This window comes from Alligator sinensis, unplaced genomic scaffold (genome assembly GCF_000455745.1).
Source record: "Alligator sinensis unplaced genomic scaffold, ASM45574v1 scaffold858_1, whole genome shotgun sequence".
Taxonomy (NCBI): domain Eukaryota; kingdom Metazoa; phylum Chordata; order Crocodylia; family Alligatoridae; genus Alligator; species Alligator sinensis.
In genome coordinates, this window is record NW_005842079.1 from 1130681 (window position 1) to 1143805 (window position 13125).

Here is a 13125-nt window from a genome sequence, read left to right on the forward strand (position 1 = left end):
TTCCCTAAACCAGAAAGAACATGTCATGCAGAATGTGCAATCTGTAAGTTTACCAAGCTTGTACCCCCTCTTCCCCTTTGGCATGATGGGTTGGCACATCTAGCCCTGCCCTCTAGTTCCACCAAGTGTTCTTGCCTCAGGAAGCCTCAGGAGCCACTCATAAGGACAATGCATTAAAAAACGTGGAAGAACCTATTTGCAAAAGTAGCTTCTGTGTTTGGGGGCATCTGATCTTGGGAAAACAACTGGAAACACCTTGACCTAACAATGCAGAGGGCAAATGACCTGGGAGAATTGCCTGATCACATAATGACTATGAGCCACCCTTGTGACCACAAAAAAGGCATTTATAATGATAGGATGCATCAGGTGAGGTACTTCCAGTACAGAGCATGTTAATGCTGTTGTGCAGGGAGCTGGGGTTGCCTCCTCTAGGTACTGTATACAGCACTGGTAACCCATGTTCCAGAAAGATGAACCCAGATTGGAACAGGTACAGAAAAAGCTACTAGGAAGATAAGGGGACTGTAGAGCCTGAGCCTACAAGAGTTTATTTAATAAGTTTAGTTTTGCAAAAGGAAGGCTGAGGTGGGCTCTGAGGGCTGTCTATAAATACACTGGAGGGGCAGGGGAAGACACTTAGGGGAGAAGCGCTATTTAAGATAAAGGAAAATGCTAGCCCGTGAATAAATAGGCATTCTGTGAACTCTTGAGCTTATATTAACAACTTTTACAGCAGCAGGGCATTAGCCTCTGTGGTCCCCCTGCTTTACTTGTGGTGGGTTAGGGTGTTGTCCTGTGTGGTGGCAGGGTTGACTGTAGTTTGCTAAGAAGTTAAACAATGAATTTGTATACATAAAATGGTTTGGATAGGGAAGATCTTGCCTCAGGCAGGGGTTTGGATTAGATGACCTATGGAGGTCCTTTCTAGCCCTACTCTATGATTCTATGGTAAACTGGTCACAAGTGACCCTAGGTTGGAAATCAGAAGAAGCCTCCTAACTGCGAGAACAGTGAGGTGCAGGAACAGCTGTCCAGTGGGAATGGTGGACACAAACAACCTAACTACTTCTGAGACAGACGTGGATTCATAGATGAAAGGGAGCTTATGATGTATGCTTGTGACAGAAGGGGCTGGACTCATGGACCCTGGATGACCTTCCTGATCCTATCACCAAAGTTCCTAAGGTCCTGTAGCGCTGCACACCCACAGCTCTGGCCACAGGCAGTGAAAAGCAGATTACTGCCTCTGAGTCTGTTTCCCTCGCAGTCTAACGCACCAGTCCTCTGACACCTCTTGCTGTTCCCATGCCCTCCTTGAGCCAGTCTCTTCTCTCAGGTCAGTACATGCTTGTCTTCCCCTCAGATCCTCCCTGACTAATGCAAGGAAGCCAACGGTGTAATGCTGACAGGATGCTGGCCCTGCCTCACCACTCAGTCATTTTGTTCTCCTTCCTCTACAAGTTGTTTGGCCAGTTTCCTACTCGTCTGTTAAGCTCTTCACACACTCCAAATACTACAGAAATCAATCAGGAATGCTGTCCAGGGAGAGAGAGCTGCCTGACCCAGGAGCAGGCTGTGTGGAGGGGGGAAGGAGTTTGGGGTCAGTAACTTTCTCCCCAGCAGCTGTTGCTAATCTTGCACAGAGACACTGCGCCTGGGATGAGTGGTTCTGAGGCATCTGTCTAGACACCTAAGCATTCAAATGGGGCTGGGGCCCATCAGTTACACTCATGGCCAACCAGTTTGCTGGGACCATTCATTTTGAATCCTAAACCTTTCCCTCCTAAGCCCCTACCAAAGAGGGAAGGAGAAATACCTGCTCTATGCTATACTTCAAGGGCTGAGCCTAGCTCCTCCTGCTCCCTGATGAGAGCAGTTGTCTGGACACTTCTCCCTCCAACTTCCTGGTGTAAAGGAGGAAATATAACTTTCCCAGGGAGCAACGAGGACTCACAGGAGCTGCTGCAGTAGTAGAGGGGCTGACAGGCAGTGTGGGCAGGGCTCTGGCCAGCTCTCAGTGCCTCCCCTGCCCTTATTCATCTCTGCCCACAGACAGTACCCACTGCCCCCTCACTAGGGACCTTTCAATTCAGACCAAGGCATGCACCAAATCCCAGCACTGGAACTCCTGCTGGCATACGGAGATGCCACTTCAGGGTCACAGCTGAGCATCAGGAATGGGCAAAGTCCTGGAATGGAGGTTATGTCTCAGGGACAAGAAGGAGACAGGTGGGCCAGGGACCAGGGCTGAGCACTGCAAGAGGGGCAAGGCTCAATGCTAGGGCCCATGGATGAGCATCAGGGAGTGGCAGGGCCCAGGGCTAGGGGTCCTGCACTGTGGGGTGCAAGGCCAAGTGCCAGGGGTCTTCCTTGAGGCAACATGCAGACTGAGTGGCTCTCACAACTGGACCCTTTTCCCAGGCCAGCCCCATGATCCTCCCCCACGCCTGGGACTTGCCTTCCCTCCCATCTCTCCTGAGAATGGCAGTATTTATTCATGAAACCACTCAGGAGGGCGATGTGATGTGGTTTGGCAGCAGTTCCCAGCACCCCCCTCCAGTGCTACTCTGGGCAAGGAGCTGGCTTTGCTTGTAGCTCCTGTGCTGCAAACTGCTTCTGGCACCCAAAGGACTAGAACAGCCTAGGGCATGAGGGCAAAAAATAGACAGAGCAGGAAGACAGGAGTGGGGCCAAGGACCTGAAGGACAGGAGCAGCCAGGCTCCAAAACAGAGCTCTAAAATATAGGGGGGGCCTATGGGAAACTCCCAGAGGAGGGCCTAACAGGCAGGGCAAGGGGGAGAAGATTGTCCAAGATATAGACAGATCTGAGTTGTTGTCAGGACACCTCCTCCTTGCAGAGCTAATATGGGTGCTTGACTGGGTGTTACCTGCCATCCTGCTTGTCTGCTGCGGACTGGCCAGCATATGGGTTGAGTCTGGTGCTGGGAGCCTGCTCACTGCAATGAGGATACAGACTGAGTGGTGTCTCCATCACCTCTGCACTGTACCTGGAGTGCAGTGGTGAAACATGCCTTGCCCACTCTCCCTCACACAAGGTGCCCCAAATGCCAGGAAACAGGCAATGTGATTGCTTTAAAGTGGTACCAATATGCATACCAAAGGTAGAGCCCCTGGGACTGGCTCTGGGTATACACTCAGGATCACCTGAAGGCACTACATTGCCTTGTTTCTGGGATCTGGAATGCACAGGGTGGGATCTCACAGATGGGATGTGCAGAGTGGGGGTGCCACTATACATTTCCACTACGAGTTTCCACATAGTGGAAATGTATAGTGAGACTTCCACATTCCACAGAGCCCTCCATGCAGTGTGGAAGTGGCACGGTGGAGCCCTATATCACCTCCAAAGCAGAGTAGGTCCAGGGAGGACACAGGGACTCAGGTTGGGCTTCTAGTATGGCTGTCCATGCAGTTGCTCAGACCTGAATGCCAAATCACCAGCTATCTTGCATTTTGTGTTGTCCTGGGGTTCCTCGTGTCATGGTACCAGGGAGCCGAGTGGACAGACAGTGTCCAAGGAAAGCCAGGTGTTTGGGAACTCCCTGTAACGGGGGCCTGCTCGGGGCGTTCTCAGAGTGGCCCGCCCACCTGTTCTTGGGCCAACCGCCCACCTTCTCGCCCGCCATGCCTTGATGTTAATTGATTAACAGAGATGTTAACAAGCGGGAGGCTGCCCATTTCCTGCGCTGATGCCAGGGGGCGCTATCTGCAGCTCCATTCCTCCCCTACACCGCAGCCCAAGCCTCACAGATGGCATCTCGATGGTCCTCTAATCACCGGCCCCCACACTGGGACCCAGAATCCTTCTATTGAACCCCGCCTGGATTCCTCCCCTCAGGCGGTCTCACCCGCCGTCATACCAGGCACCATTGGTCTCTGACCTGGTTCCCCTTCGGGTGCAGTCCCCCCACCAAGACCTTTGGCTTTTCTAGCCCTGGCCCACCTCCAGGCCAGTCAGGACCCCAGGCTCTCAGCTCTTGGGCATCCCTCATGGTGGGCCCCTCCCATCCCTTTGCCCCTTCGTCCTGGCCCCAGCACGGGTCAGTCAGGGGGAGGTCAGACAGGCCTGAGTCTATGGCCCTTTTCTCTCTCCGAGGGTCCACCCTCTGGGCCCTCTAAAACAAGGGGTCAGCCACCCGGTCATGGGGGCTAGGGGGTAAGGTGCCCCAACCCACCTTTCACCAGGGTGGTCCCTGGCCTGGCATTTCCTGGGGGCTCCCGCACCACTGGGAGCCCCACCAGGCCACCCACTCCCAGCAGGGTGCAGTTTTAGGTCATGCCCAGGACCAGGAGCCTCCTGACCATCCCTACAGCTCCACCCTTATCTCCAGATGACACCAGCAGCCCTCCAGCCAGGCGGTGTTGTTGCCTGGCCTCCCAGCAGCCGAGCTGCCCTGTTTAAATGGGCAGCCCCAGATCCAAAATGGCTGCCCTCCTCAGGCACCTGCCGCTGCCAGCTCCAGGCCCTAAAAGTGGCAGCACAAGCAGTGCCCTGCCACACTCCCCATCATGTAAGAGGGTTTCAAACTCTTCCCCTGGGGCTCCAGGGCCACATGGGATGATAATACACATTCCTGCACCTCCCCTCTACATAGCTTCAAGCTCTCCATGGGGTTCAGAGTGTGAGACCATGCTGGGAAGGCAGACTACACTCCTTCATTATGGAAGTGGGGGTCTGACAGGGCTCCCTGGACCCTCCGGTGGGGCTCTTTCCTCTCCCAGAATGAGTCAGGGATTCACCTAAATTGCTCACTGTCTCCTCCAACAAGCACTACTGGGGGTTGGGCATGCAAGGAGCATGAACCTTTGAGGTGTTGGGGATACTTGTGTGCAGGTGGTCCAGGGCCAGGGGCACCAACTGAGCCCTTAAGAGCCCCCCTGTGTAACTCCCTCTTCCACCACTGACTCAGTCCATAAACTTGGCAAGTCATTCAGCCTCCCTAGGCCTCAATTCCCCACCAATACTATAGGGATAAAAGCACTGCCTCCCCCCAAATACGGGTGTTGTGAGAATAAAAATATTAAAGAGCAGTGATGTGGGATTTATAAGCATCTGCGATGGAGGAAGCTTTCCTAGATCAGGTTCAGGTACTCAGCACTGTGCAGGATCATGCCCCAAGGACTCAGTCCAGTCATTCTTGAGTATAGCAGGGAGGGAGACTTTCCACAGTGTATGATGGATCAAGCCTTTCAGTGATTTGTCACTTGGGCCCATCCAGCACCATAGGCCCTTGTGGAGGTGGAAGCTGTCAGTCTGCCAAAGAGGAGCAGTTTTCATGAACCCAAGCCTTGCACCCATGTTGGGATATGAGGTTGATAACCTCGCGCAGTGCATGCAATCCAGTCCTGCTCTTCTAGATATCCCAAAGCAGCTTTGCCTTTCTCACTACTAAGGAAAGAACTTTGTCCTCCAGGAGCCCGGCATCAGCTTGAGCACTGCCCAGACACAAAGCACCCCCAATGTCTGGCTCATTAGTTAGCTCAATGCCTCCAGTGGTGACTGGTAGGAGAGGCTGGGTGGCACTTCTTTGTCACCTGCTGGAGGATGGGAATGTCCGTGTTTTTGGCTGCTGGGGTATGCCAATCACTGACAGCTTCACAGCCTCAAAAACTGCTACAACTCTCAACAGCTTCCTTATAACCTTTGTTATGCCTCTGCTTTGCTGTCTGCCTTGAGCTGAAGAGCTTCCCTGCTGAATCTGAACAACAAGGCTTCTTGCTGTGTGACATACCATAGTTGGAAAAAAGCCTCAGCTTGTGATGGGGTTGGGTCTTCCACAGTGCTGTCCTCTCCTCTTCTCTGTTGAGTGTAACCCATAAACAATGCAGTGTGGGGACTGGTCCTATTCCAGTGGCAGGCTGTGAGGGGCTTCTAATCTTCCTACTCTCTCTGAATTCTTGCATATGCTCCTTTTGTAGTAGCCTTCTGCTCAGAGGTACCATGTTTGGGTGATTTCAGCTAGGACAGTGGTTCTCAACCTTTTTTGTACCAGGACTGATTTTTAAACATTGATGACCAGTCCTGACCCACAGCCCCCTGGTCCTGCCGGTGCCCCTGACTCCTAACCCACAGCCCCCTGGCCTTGCCGGTGCCCCTCACTCCCCACCCATAGCACCATGGCCCCTCACTCCCAACCTGCAACCCCCTGACCCCTCCAGCCCTGCCAGAGGGGATCCCCAGCTTCCCCTGTCCTGCTCAGTGGTGACTGCAGTGGCTCCAGCTCATGCAGGCAGCAGTGGAGTGAGTCTGGCCCCAGCACGGGCTGGAAGGAGACGGGAGGCCTTGGCACGCCCCCTGCCCTGGGCTGGGGCTCCTGCGCCATGCCAGACAGCCTGGTTGTGGCCCCTCCTGCCCCCCAAACTGTGTCTCCCAGGTGCCCCTCCCCTGTGAGTACAGGCACTGGCCCCGGTGCCGCTGGCCCAGCCATGCAGCTCCCCACCCCCGTCCTCTTCCTCTGCTGGATGGGCAGGCACCTTCCTCCCTGCCTTGATGCAGCCTTGGTGCCTGGCCACCTTCCCCCAGTGCCAGCAGGCACCTGCTCCCCACCCCCCCAGAACAATCCCCAAGCCCTGGACCTCCAACCCTCACTCCCCATACATTTATCTGCATCCAGCTGCTGGGGCTGCTCCCACGACCCTGCCTGGCTACATGCCGGCCATGTGTGTGCACACTCAGACGCACGTGCACCTGCTGCCTCTAATTGCTCTAAGCAGCTCCTTGCAGGCTGGAATGCTGCCAGCTTTGAAAGGGAAACCCATGGTTTCCTGTATTTTTTCTAGGACTGGCTCCCATCCCTTTCAAATATTCTTGTGACCCACTTTTTGGTCATGACCCACAGGTTTAGAAACACTGAGCTAGAGTTTAGAAACACTCAGGATTTAGAAACACTGAGCCTACACTGACCTCGACTGGAACAGCAGCTTCTTCGAGCCAGGTCACTGGTTGCATGAAAGGCCTTAGTGAGTTTAACGGAGCAAACAAGCGGAACCTTATGTTATACATATGGGCAGGTGACAAGGATCAAGTCAGTGGGACCATGCTAACAAGCCAGGCTGCTGACCCACAGTCAACTGGAGCCTTTCCACTGATTTCAAGGGATGTTGGAACAGGACTTCAACCCCAATAGCTGTCCTTCAGGGTAGACTGGCCACCCATTTTCTTCAGGGGAACTGTTCAGTGAACTTGTGGGCTGGATTTTCATTCTCAGCTAGATGGATCTCTTGCCCTCTGCATCTCATAGTCATTCCAGGTAATGACCATGGCACAAACCAGGAAAAGAGAGAGAGGAAAGGGATATCCCTGTTAAACTGGAGCTATGCTGCTAGAAGGTGAGAACTTTCCAGCTTCTGTCTCCTTCAAAGAGGAAGTTCACATCCCTAACAGAAGGTCAGCCATCCTGACATGGTGCTGTGTCCAAGGGTCCAGCCCAAAACACTTGCTCTCCTGCTGAGAAGGCCGGTGCACTTCCCTTGGTGGAAGGAAGAGAAGAACCTAAACTAGATGTTTTGTGGCATTCACATCCTGGAGTACTCCCTAGCAGCATGTGGAAGGGTATGGGGAACAGGAGACAATCTCTGACTCACAGCAGGTAACAAGTCTGTGCTGTTCCAAACATCCTGTGTCTTATCTGGTAGGACGCATAAAATGTACCCCTCCTCCCCCAAGGGCCAGATTGTACAACTCCTACTCGCATTGAATAGAGCCTTACTCTGGGCTAGTCCCAGTGACTGGAAGGCTGTCAGAAGCCACACACAGCCTATGAGATGACACATGCTGTGCCCTTAGGAAGCCAAAGCATTTCCTGGTGACATGCCAATCTACTTCTATGCACCCCTATAAAGCAGCAAATCTCTCTCCAGCTATAATGTCTGACGCAACAGCACATCTCCTCCACCATAGCCAAGTACAGCCTCTCTCCCCTTAGAGCCCTCGCCCTCCTTTCACTACAATGAACATCTCGCACAAACAAAACAGTCCGTCAAAGCTGGAGCAGGGGAAATGGCAAGGGAAGGATGTAATTTATTTCTCGCAGGTGTGTTTTGTCATTTGCAATCGATCAAAGGCAGGGAGATGTCGGGAGCAGGGGGAAGGGAAAGGTGACAAAAATGGTAAATGGGGCTGCAGGAGCTGTGCAAGGCAGAGGGCAGTGCCTCCAAGGGGCTGGGGATTGTTTTCCTTTCCCATTATAAGAAATAAATAAATAAGCAGCATAAAGAGCAGGCCTGCTCACACCCAGACACCGTGGCATTTTGTCAGAGGCCCAAGCTGCTTCCAGCTCCTGTTCTTTAAGGAAGCAATTGCTGATTTAACTCCTGGGTGCTGGAGGCTGGGGAGAATGGCAGCAGCTATTATATTCTGATGGAAACCCATCAGCTGGTTTACTGACTGCACGGTAACACCAGGGAGCTCAGTAGCAACTTCCCTGCCCCATGCCAAGCTTCTTCCTATGACTCCTACTGCATCAGCAGGGTTCCTGCCTTTGCCCCACAGGCCTAGGCACCTGTTTTGCCAAAGGGATGAGAAACCCCAGCCCTCACCAATCTCCATAGGAACAGTAGATGCTCAGCAATTCTGAACACTAGGCCTGAGGTTTTTAAATGCCCGTGTTCTTGCAATGGCCCTGCGGAGATACTATTAAAGCTGCCAAAGTCCTAGGAGGTATCCACGGCATTGACTGTTACATGGTGGCTTGACATACGGAATCTCTAGCATTGGAAATTTTTAAGAGCAGGTTGGATAAACACTTGTCCTGGGTGGTTTAGACCACGGGAGGCCAACCTGTGGCATGGGTGCCGCAAGTGGCATGGGCAGCCTCTGTGTGTGGCACTTGCCAGACCGCAAAGAGGGCAGGCAGCACAGTAACAGATAGGGCATAAAACCAAAAACACAGCAGCAGATAGGGAAGGAAGTACAGGGCAGGAGGCAGAAAGCAGAGCAGCTGATATGGAAGAGGAAAGGGATTGGAGTGATACTTAAGGAGAGTACAGGGCTAAGTTGTAGCACGTCTGCTAAAAAGGTTGGTCCCCACTGGTTTAGTTTCAGGTAATCCTGCCCTGAGCAGGGGCCTGGATCAGGTGACCTGTTGAAGTACCTTTCAGACTTTCTTCTTTGTGAAGCTGCAAATTGGCTGTTTTGGGGCAGTTTATCAGGTCTATCCGGTGCTGTGCAAATGGGCTCAGGAACTTTTGGAAAACCTCTTTAAAAATTACATATTACAGGATCCTGCAATTATGTCCCTGCACACAGCAGCTGGCAGTGGTGACAGTATAGCCTTCAGGTGCTTTAAGCAAGTCTTGCAAACTTCAGCCGCACCTCTACCACTGGGACATGTTAGACAAGCAAGTCAAAGATCATTACTTTCAACAACTGGTAAAGGGCAGGATAGTAGGTTTTGTTCTTGTTTTTGTACATGTCCAGGACCTTTGTACCAACCAGCTTCAAAGGGCTGAAAAGGCCAGGACTAAGGGCCTGGACTAATGATCAGGTTTCACTGGAAGGCTACCATGTGATCACCAAGCTTTAACCAACCTCAAAAACTTCTATAGCAATTTCCTTGGCCCTGCAGCTCTCATGGTACTCATGAGCTTGATTAGAGCAGGTACTGACAACTGGAACCCTCCTTATGAGGCCTGAGCTGCCTGGACTAGGGACAAAACCTTTTCTTGTTTCTCCAAGCAAAAGGGAAGGTGGGGGTAAAGATAAGAAGATGCCTGTGCTAAACCATGGCTCTAGGATGCAACATTTGCAATGGTACAAGTGACACAACAATTTGAGTGTACAGTGGGATGCTGCAGTGCCAGAATTTATAGCCTACAGAAATGGTTTTCAATCCTTTTTTTCATTTGTGGACCCCTAAAATTTTTTTAAATGGAGATGCAGACCCCTCTGGAAATTTCAAATAGACATATGGACACCTTTGAAGTGTAAGTGTGGGTATTCACATACTTTTGATTGATCATAGTCATCTTAGTCATCTTTCGTGCACCCCTTAGACATAGTCTGTGGACCCCCAGTGGTCTGCAGAACACAGATTGAAACCCATCGGCCTAGAGAATATCTCCTAGGGATCACATCCAAGAATACCGTGTCTCCTTCTCTCTACCCCTAAGCACTAAAAGTGCTCATCTCTTTGCAGCCAAGAAACAGATTGCAGTTAGGCGGCATGTAACTGCTGCACACAGAAATTAGTGTTTAACTATTAACAATATCTTATATTCCTACTGTACCTATAACTCCATTCTCTCTCAGTTCCATAGTTATTTAGCAGCTAAGTGATTCACTCTCATAGCACAGTGGAGCCCTGAGGTTACTTGTCTATACAGACTATCTACATAACAATTACAGTGTGTTCGTTAGCAATAAAAAAGGTTTCAGTATAATTAGTGCCACTCAATTTACCCTGTTGCCAAACAATAATATATACTATATAGAGAGAAGTGGAGACCTGCCATGTGTGACAGTTTTACTGACTCCATAGGGTTAAGGCATTCCCTACGTATACTTCTGCCCTTACTAGGATAAGCTGTACTGTAGCATCCCACTGTGCACGCTTAAATTGCTGTGTCACCTGCATCATTGCAAATGTTGCATTCAAGAGCCATGATTTAGCACAGGCAGCTTCCTATTTCTAGTCCCACTTCCCCTCTTGGAGAGATGGTGCAGTAAGATGCAACAGACATCCCACATTAGCACACAGCGCAGTTAGCATATATGACTGCTGGCAGGTGGCTTTAACCATACCCTCAATGACCAGTGGTCAGACCCCCCACAAACCTGACCACCCCCCTATTGCCTAGGGCCTCTGTGGGCTTAACCAGATACAACCAACTCTCTCCCATAATGTCTCTTTAACAGACTGGAATCCTGCCTGGCTACTATATGCAGAGAAATGAACTTTCTGCACCCTCCCCTGCTACATGCACCTGTCAAGGTTTATCTTTGTCAGCAGTGTGCTAGTAGTAGAATAAGTCTACAGGCTTCAGCTAAGTACCTAGGGGTGAGGTGGAACGTTGAGACTTAGCTGAACTATTCAGTTCTCATGGCTTAGTGACCTGAAGAAGGTCCATAGACTAAGGAGCTGTGGATTCTTTTCTCAATGTGGCTACTAGATTACAACAGGGTTTTACCTCTCTGCACATTGGCTATTATGGGGATACTGCTTGGGGAGAATTCATGTTTGCTTAGTGCTCTGGCTCTGTGAAATTGCTGTGCACTGCATCATGACCTGGGCATACCTGGATGGATTCTTCCAAGAAAATTTGGAGCCTCTGCTCCCAGGAAAGAAAATGAACTGGACAGCAGGGATCTGAACTCCAGCAAGGCTCCAGATTGAACTGGAGCTTAGGGTGAGAACTCACTCAGGCTTCCACTGTGCTAGTTTAACCTCTGCTTATTCACTGTGTGAACAATCAGTCCTTGTCCATTTAACTACAGGCAGGAAGATTTTGCTGTATCAAACTCCAGCTGTAAAAAACTTCCTCTCTGCCTCCCCTTTGATTAGCAACTCCCTGATATTCCTGGGACAGGCTGCCACCCTGGCACATTTCTCCTTGAGCAGCTTGCCAGGTCCTTATGGCAGTTTTCTGAAATTGTAGGTAAGGAAAGAGCACCTCCTGGCTCATCTGGGAGCATGCCATCATGACAGCATAGGAAAAGCTCTCTTCATCATGGCTATCCACTACCTCTTTAACAGACACATAATTCATAGATTCTAAGTTTTTAAGGCCATTCTGGTCAGACTTCTTGCACAATAGAGGCCGGAACTCCAAGATCCCTGCATCAAGCTCACCACATCCAGCTGAGCCACAGTATGATCTTCCATCCCATTCCCATCCTCCTCTGTTCTCTCCCCACCCGAGAAAAGGTACTCACTGAAGCAACATTGACGTAGTCATCATCTGAAAGGGTGTCCAGCATTTCATAGACGGATGTCTTCATCAGCTTCAGGGTCAGACCACTGACACTGCCACTCCTGGGGAAGCAGAAGGCATAGAGCTTGCTATGTGGCTCAATGAACACAGAATGATGCTGTAACATTATCCTCCACCTGCCTTATGATCATAATAAAGTCAGGTTAGAAGGGATATCATAAGGTCAACTAGTTCAGTCCCCTGCTCAGGGTAGGACTGCCCCTGACTAAACCACCCCAGCAACTGTTTGTCCAAATTGCTTTTAAAAACATCCAGAGATGCTCCAAGGATGGAGATTCCAAGGATGGAGATACTCCAAGGATAGAGATGGTGGAATCTCCATCCTTTGAGGCTGTATGGAGAAGTTGCATAGTATTATTGCTCATTCCAGTATAGCCTCTTTGGTCTCCTGCTTGCAGGAAGTGTTCTCTGCTCTGCATAGAAATTTGGGCCCTGCACGTCAAGAATGATGCGAGCAGTTTCAAAGGAGTCCAGTGCAGGGCAACAAAAATTAATAAGGCCCATAAGACTGATGAGGAAAGGCAGAAAGAACAGGTTATTGAATCTAGAGAAGAGAAGACTGAGTGGGGACTATAGCAAAGATGGACTATAACATGCTTTTCTCCATGCCTGAAAGGAATAGGAGCAATTCATAGATTCATAGATGTTAGGGTCGGAAGGGACCTCAATAGATCATCGAGTCCGACCCCCTGCACAAGCAGGAAAGAGTGCTGGGTCTAGATGACTCCAGCTAGACCATGCCTGTAGGGTACAAGAATAGGAGCAATGGTCTCCAGCTTCACCAGGGGAAATTCAGGTTGGGGATTAAGAGGAACTTTCTGACTATGAGGGTGGTCAAACATTGGAACAGGCTATCTGGAGAAATGCATCTCTGGAAGCTTTTAACTGGGCTCATTTGGTCTTCAGAAGAAAAGACTGAGGGGGGCATTTTCCAAAGAGGATGGAGCTAGACTGTTCTCAGTGGTGACAGATGACAGAACAAAGAGCAATGGTCTCAAGTTGCAGCAAGGAAAGTTTAGGTTGGATATTAAGAAAAACTTTCTCACTAGGAGGGTAGGGAAGCACTGGAACATGTTATTGAGAGAGATGGTGGAATCTCCATCCTTGGAGGCTGTATGGAGCTGTATGGACCATTGTCACTTGGCAGGGGCACTTGGAGGAACTGGATG

The 13125-nt window shown here is 50.7% G+C and overlaps 1 protein-coding gene across 1 annotated transcript in view; it reads right to left on the reverse strand.

Moving 5' to 3' along the window:
* CACNA2D2 (calcium voltage-gated channel auxiliary subunit alpha2delta 2) overlaps positions 1-13125 on the reverse strand; it is a 750433-nt gene that overhangs the window by 108199 nt on the left and 629109 nt on the right. Inside the window, exon 10 of the mRNA XM_025204332.1 lies at positions 11898-11997. Within this exon, the coding sequence (XP_025060117.1) occupies positions 11898-11997 (100 nt within the window). The remainder of the gene's footprint in view (positions 1-11897; positions 11998-13125) is intronic.